The sequence below is a fragment of the Octodon degus genome, unplaced genomic scaffold (genome assembly GCF_000260255.1).
Source record: "Octodon degus isolate 3935 unplaced genomic scaffold, OctDeg1.0 scaffold00225, whole genome shotgun sequence".
In the NCBI taxonomy this organism is placed as follows: Eukaryota; Metazoa; Chordata; class Mammalia; order Rodentia; family Octodontidae; genus Octodon; species Octodon degus.
The window spans coordinates 1,592,829-1,599,843 of NW_004524801.1; the positions used below are offsets into that span (position 1 = coordinate 1,592,829).

General features: G+C 41.4%; 1 protein-coding gene across 4 annotated transcripts in view; it reads left to right on the forward strand.

The window, feature by feature from the left end:
• Positions 1-1,103: 1,103 nt before the first annotated feature.
• Positions 1,104-7,015, forward strand: part of Synj1 (synaptojanin 1) — an 87,757-nt gene continuing 81,845 nt past the window's right edge. For 3 of the 4 annotated variants that reach the window (XM_012517869.2, XM_023705555.1, XM_023705556.1), the window contains exons 1-2: positions 1,158-1,240; positions 2,137-2,281. In XM_012517869.2, the coding sequence (XP_012373323.1) occupies positions 2,158-2,281 (124 nt within the window). In that variant the 5' untranslated portion in view covers positions 1,158-1,240; positions 2,137-2,157. Of the gene's footprint in view, positions 1,128-1,157; positions 1,241-2,136; positions 2,282-7,015 lie in introns of those variants that run through there. The other variant, XM_023705554.1, reaches the window with a different exon arrangement.

The following is a 7,015-nucleotide window of genomic DNA, read 5'->3' on the forward strand; positions in this document are numbered from 1 at the left end:
TTTGTGCAGCACACACCAAATTGAAATTTGCATTTTCTGGCAAAATAAGAAGAGGAAGAGGTAAAGAAAAAGCAAAGGCAAGTGGGAAGAAGTTTCTCAGTGCGGAGATGTTTTCAAATCCTTTCCACCCTGTTAGCTTCAACTTCATTGTGTTGGTTCTGTTCAGTGGAGGCAGAACTACAGGTATGTGGGACAAACAGGACATCTGTTGGACAGTCAGGACGAGATGAGAGGGTTTGATGTGTGTGCTTAGTAGATTCCACTGTTAGTGGAAAACTATACCTGATTTCGTGACAGCCATGTTTTGTTTGATTCAGCCTTGAACACCTGGTTGTTCACTTTCAACTCTATCCTACATGATAAGCATTATTTTCTCAAATACTGTTGGGAGCTCCAGAACACTAAGAATGTAAAAAACAGAAGGACTTTTTTTTTTTTTTTTTTTTCCTTTTTTGGAGGAACCGGGGATTGAACTCAGGCTCTTGCGTTTACCAGGCTAGCACTTAGTCTACTGAGCCACCTCACTGGCCCCAAGAATGGAATGGTTTCGAAACAGGCCCTAAATTTTCTTCCTGGATATCTACCCGCGTGCTTGGAATAAACAATTCTTGTTAGACACCATGGACAGCTCTCCCGGCGCAGCCCGGTGGGCCAGAAAGGCACATGACTGTCGCTCTTCAGGGGATATGCGGCTGCGCCAGTTTGGCCGGGAAGGTGACTGGGTGGTACTGACGACGGGCAAAGGCACGAGTCAAACACCGCCCCCCCAGCCCAGTTCTTCCCTGGAGTCCCTCCTGACGACTACAAGGAGTACTGGTGTGCTCCCAAGAGCCCAAGCGAGGGAATAACAGCCCGAACCCGCCCTCAGCATCCCGGGAGGCGGCGGAGGACGCGCGTGGAGCGAAGGTCGCTCCAGGGGTCGCGGGGCCGCGGAGGACTCCGGCTCGCCGGCAGCAGGGTGTGGGCGGGGCTTCGTGGAGCCCCGCCCCTTCTCCCTCGAGGGGCGGCCCTTCCGCCCCCGGCCGCGGCGCAATGCGGAAGAGATGGGCCCGCTGGAGCGGAAGTGACGCTTCTGGGGGTTGTGGCGGCGGCGGGAGGAGGAGGAGGGGGAGGAGCCGGAGGAAGAGGTGAGCAAGCCCGCGGGGCGGGGGCGAGGAGCGGCCGCAGCCAGACCCACCTGCAGCGGCGGCCGGTGGCCGGGCGGACGCTTCCTGGAGCAGTCTCCTCTGCAGCGCGAGCGGTGAGGGACGGCTGTGAGGATTCGGGCGCGAGAGGGCGGGCGGACGAGTGCGTGAGGAGACCGCAGCTCGTGCGAGGCGCCCTGTCGGGCTGGGGGGCTGTGGTGACAGCGGCTGTCAGTCGCCCAGCGGGAAAGAAGCCGAGTCAGGCTGAGCGCCGGGCATTGCTTCTGGCGCATAATGGAGGCGTCGAGTTGCCTGGTGCCCATCCCCTGGGAAGAAATAGCTTCCTTAGGCAGCAGGTTGCCTGGGACCCCTGAAACCCTGATCGGGTCCGCGCCCCGACTGGTGACTTTTCCAGGTGGCCGTTCGTAATTCAGCTCCGCTTGTCCCCCCTCAGCGGGCGTTACCCTGTGCCGCCTGCCCTGCCCTGCCCTGCCCAGCCCAGCGTGTTGCCCGGGGAGAGCCTGCAGCGTAGGATAATCCTCTCCCTCCGGCCCCCTAAGGAGCTTTGAACCAGCCTTGTTAACCTTTCCTCCCACCCGCTCCCTCCGAAGGACAGCCTTGAAGTTTCCCAATCGGTTCCCTTCCCACGTAATAACAAATCTTGAAGCAGGAAGCTGATAAACCACGCCGAACCAAAATACGCTCAACATTTTTCCTTTTGGTAAACATAAATTAAACGGGCAAGTCGTCCTAAACCTTTCCTGGACTAACAGTGGCTAAAAGCCTGCCTTTCCATGCTACGAGAATTGGCAGCTTTTCCTTTTTGCATTTTGATAAAATTTGGTGACGACTTATCTTGTGGAATAATCATCCCCTGAGCTTCCCTTTTTTTTAATACCCCCACCCCCATCCCGGTCAAAACCTGGCAGGAAGGGACTTGTGCATGCTGCAGTCCTTGCAGCAGAAGGAAACCTCGGTTTCTTTCTCTTTGCTTTGCTTTTCTTGGTCACAGAGCTGCCTCTGAAAAAGGAGAATGGCGTTCAGCAAAGGATTTCGGGTCTATCACAAATTGGATCCCCCACCTTTCAGCCTCATAGTGGAAACCAGGCAGAAGGAAGAATGCCTCATGTTCGAGTCTGGGGCCGTGGCCGTGCTATGTAAGTCATCTGTTATAACCAGCTGCTTAGGGTGTGTTTTTATTTGAAATTCGCAGTTTCTGTTTTTTCAAAACTGACAGCCTTCTCACTGTACTTCCTCTAGAAGACTATGCTTTTATCTTCTTTTATCAGACTTTTATTTCCCCATAAACTTTCTTAGCAAGTGTTTGGAGAGGTGCAGATTTTGGTGACAGTATTTTGTTTCCTTGGGTTCTTTTGCCACTTCTAAAAGAATATCTTTTTCTGAACATTGTTGCAATTTATGTTATAACACATAAACTCATAAAATGGCTTGACATTTTTACTATAATTAACAGAAATTGAACAGTGTCTAATACTGTTGGAGTCTTATGTTAAACCTTTATTTTTTCTTTTCCTTCCTTTTATTTTCTTTCCTGCTAGCTTGATTTTCTGTTTATCATTGTTATTATTTGTGTGTGTGTGTGTGTGTGTGTGTGTGTGTGTGTGTGTGTGTGGTATATTGCTGAAGAGCAAATCCAGGATCTCTCACATACCAGGCAGATGCTTAAAACACTGAGTTACTTCCCCAGCCTGGGACTTTATAATTTCATTAACAGACTTGTCAACAGTTTCTAGAATTTCTTAAGATACATGATTTTTTTCATATTATTTAAAAATTATTTTCATAGTCTACTTTAAAGAAAAGGACAACCTTTTTGCACGACAAGAAAAATAGGTTAGTAAGGTTTGCATTATTTTGTGACAGATGGGTGGGCTTTTTATTCAGTTTAGTTACTGCTCATACTTAATCTAAGTTCAAAATAATGTTTGAAAGGCATGCTTGCAAATATAAGTCCTTAAATATTTTCACATTAAATTTTCTCTAGTCTTAATAAGTGATGAATGTAAGATCTTCATCTTTGTGCATAGAAAATTATTGACAAAGTGTTAAGCTTATTAAAATATAATTTTATTTTGATGGGGAAAAGGTTAGTAGAATAATAAAAAAACTTAAGCAAAGATTAGTGTACCAGAAATATATCTATATTTTTGGTACATATAGTAACATGGTTTGAATGAGAGACAAGGGGCTATATGTATTCTAAGAAATAGGTATAAGTAGTTTTGGTTAACCTCAGTCAATATGGATTTAACTGTTCCATTGTGCTTTATATTTAAATAAACTGAAAATACCATGTTATAGTAATCTGCATACCATACTTCATATTACAGTGTAATTGTTTTACTTACCAGTTTTGGGGTTTTTTTCTGTATTTTAGGGAAGGGTCTACAGGGTATTCAGGGTCTCACTACTAGATCGGACTTGTAGTGATCCTCCTGTTTACAGCCTCCCAAGAGCTGGGATTACAGGTGCGCATCACCCTGGCCAGTCTCAATTGCCGAGTCAGCATGCTCCGGAGGCAGAGCCAGCAGGGCAGGCCAGGGTATTGAACCCCCAGGCCCTGCACCTGCTTGTAGGCACTTTAATCCTTACCAGTTCTTAAACACATAAATTGGGAACATCTCATATATGACATATTATTCAGCTGCTTGTGTTTTTTGATGACGTTACCAGATTCATTAATCATGCTTAAATTCTGATATGGATACTTAGTTACTTGGAAATCATTGTTTAGCTACAAAGTATTATCTATTATTTTTAGGATTATTGGCCACATAATCATACCTTTGAAACTTCTAGCAGCCATCTTTTATGGCAAATGACATTTTTACCTCTTTCGTGTTGGTTTTTTTTTTTTTTTTTTCTTCAGAACCAAGGATTGAACTCAGGGCCTTGCGCTTGCCAGGCAAATGCTTATTCTATTGAGCTATTTCCCTGGCCCCCAAATGACATTTTTAAAAAGGAGTATAAAACATACTTTTTGGTGTTAATATTCAACTTGAGGAACAATATTAATTCATGTTAATAATATTTAGTCATCTTAACATTATTAATCCATTGTAACTATTGAGTGAGTGATTTTATTTTTGCTGTGGTAGAAATTGAACCTAATGCCTCATGCGTGCTAGGCAAGTGCTCTGCCACTGAGCCACATCCTAGCTTTTATCTTTTTTTTTTTTTTTTTTTTTTTTTTTGCTGAACCAGGGATTAAACTCAGGCCCTTGCTCTTGCCGGAGAAGCGCTTATTCCACTGAGCCGTCTCTCCGGCCCTAGCTTTTATCTTAACTATGAATTTTATCTTCATTTGATTTAGACTATGTAATTTTCTCAGGATAAAAAGTTCAAATATTGCCTCTGTAGAGCTATCATAAAATGGATATTGAATCTTTTGGATATGTTCTTTCCTACTATAAATTCTATAGTAATAGTTAAAATATATTTTAAAATTTAAATTTAGTTTTAAAAATACGTAAGAACATAAAAGATATATATGGATAGATAGATAGATAGAGATAGATGCAGTACCACGTGATTGATATTTTGATACATGTGTATATATTGTGTAATACTCAAGTTAAATGTATCTCCTCAAACATTGTCATTTATAGTGAAAACATGCAAAATACAGTGTTATCTTTAGGCAAACTTTTTTTTTTTAAATTTTTATTTTTATTTTTGGCGGAACCGGGGATTGAACTCAAGCCCTTATGTTTGCCAGGGAAGCACTTATTCCACTGAGCCATCTCCCTGGCCCTCAAACTTTTATAATAGTAAAATATTAACATTTGAGAGCTTATAATACTTTTTATCAATCATTTGATTAAAGTATTAATTTGGCATTTAGTTTGAATGATACTAAGGTATATATTTTACTGTACAATTTTTTTAAAAACCTTCAAAGTTTCTAAATATTTGTAGTCAAGGAACTGTGCTTGAAAGAATTTGGCATGTTCTCTATTTTCAGCAGCCCAGTCCCATGAATTTTAGTGCATCATGAATATGAATCTACCAGAAAAATCTTGTAAAATAGTTTTTTATATCAAACCAAAGTAACCTGCTTTTTCAGTAAGATTAAGTTCAAATTCTCAGCCTATCAATCAAGGCCTTCCATAAGGGCCCTACATATTTGGTCCAGTTGATCTTACAAGGTGAATACTTTTTAATGTGGTTTTGTTCTTTTTTTTGTTTGTGCATTTGGGTTTTTGAGACAGTCTTGCTATGTAGTACAGGCTGACATTGAACTTAATATGTAGCCCAGGCTGGCCTCTTGATTCACCTGTCTCAGCCTCTTGAATGCCAGGATTACAGGTATGCACGTGTATTTTTCTTAAAAATAAATAGTGAAAATGACTTTAGCAGGACTTGATCTTCATGTACCAAAAGTATGTAATTTCAGCAGTCTGTAGTTGTCAGATTAAAAGAGTAAAGTTCTAAAATTAAGCATTTTAGTCAATACACAATATTGAGAATTATCACTTAGGTTTCTTGGACAGAAGTGTTATAAGATACCATTCAGGAACACTTACCTTTCATTTTATTAGAATGTAGGAAGATACAGGTTGCAAATGAAAATGGTTTCAAACTATGGCTCTCTTCAGGCACCAAATGTTCACTAGCTTTGACTGAGAACTTCCTTTAGAGTCGTGTTGATAGGATTCTGAGATCAGGTCTGCCCTGATGGTATGACTTAATCAGTGTCCAGTGGTTTTTAGCCCTGGCTGTACTATAATCTCTTGGGCAGTTTCAACAAATACTAGTGCGGCGGTGGGGGGGAGGGGGGGAGGGGGGAGTTGGGGAGGGCAAGGAGATGGCTCAGTAGAATAAGTCCTTTCCTGGCAAGTGCAAGGGCCTGAGTTCAGTCCCTGGTTCCACCAAAAAAAAAAAAAAGAAAGAAGAAACAAACAAACAAACAAATACTAATGCCTACAGACCGAGCCTGCCCCCATTCTGATAGAATTCTATTGGGATGATAATTTCTGAGCAAAGTTTCTATGTTCCTGGCTTACATATTTTATTCAGAGTAATCATATTTCCAGAATGTTATGTAATTATTGCCAGTGATGGGACTCATAAATAATTTTCTTTAAACCTTCAGGCTGAACCAAGTATTAGTACTTCCATAGTGTTCTTGATGTTTTGTTTTCATATTGCAGGGAACTGTGTTCCTGTTTCTGTGTCTGGATACTGGGATCCTTGAGGAGAAGGCCTGTGTCTCAGTAGTGTTGCCTGGGCCTGGTTACTTAACTGTATAAGATTAGTACAGCTTTGTACTTATTTGAAGAATACATGTTAAATGAATGGCTTTAGGGAGAACAACTAACTTAAATGGGTTACAAAGTTGACAAACTTGCAGATACTGTGTATTTATAAACAGTATCTTTTACTTATGCTATTCTGAGGGGTAAATGAAGGAATTCCCTTTTTTTTTTCATAGTATGGAATATGAGTCATAATATTAATAGGATTATATTCTGGAGATCTTCACAGAATAATATAGCTTCAGCTTAGTTTTTGTGAAACTGTATAATGTAAAGGAATAAAAATAATGGAAAAATAACTTCTTTCTGTAAAAATAATGGAAAGATGCCTTTTTCTGGAACCTTATTCTGCCAGTCACATCATTAAGTCAGAGATTTCTAAACTTTCCTTTTTCATGGTGACCTTAACATCTCATTAAGTTTTCATAGCACCCTTAGGGTACAAGCAATATCTAATAGTTCTGTTTATTAGATAGTGCTAAGTCTGGGTGAGGTGTGTGTGCCTCTAATCCCAGCACTTGGGATGCTGTAAATAAGAGGATCACTACGAGTCCAATCTACACAGTGAGACCCTGTACACCCTGTCCCAACTACAATAAATAAATAAATAAA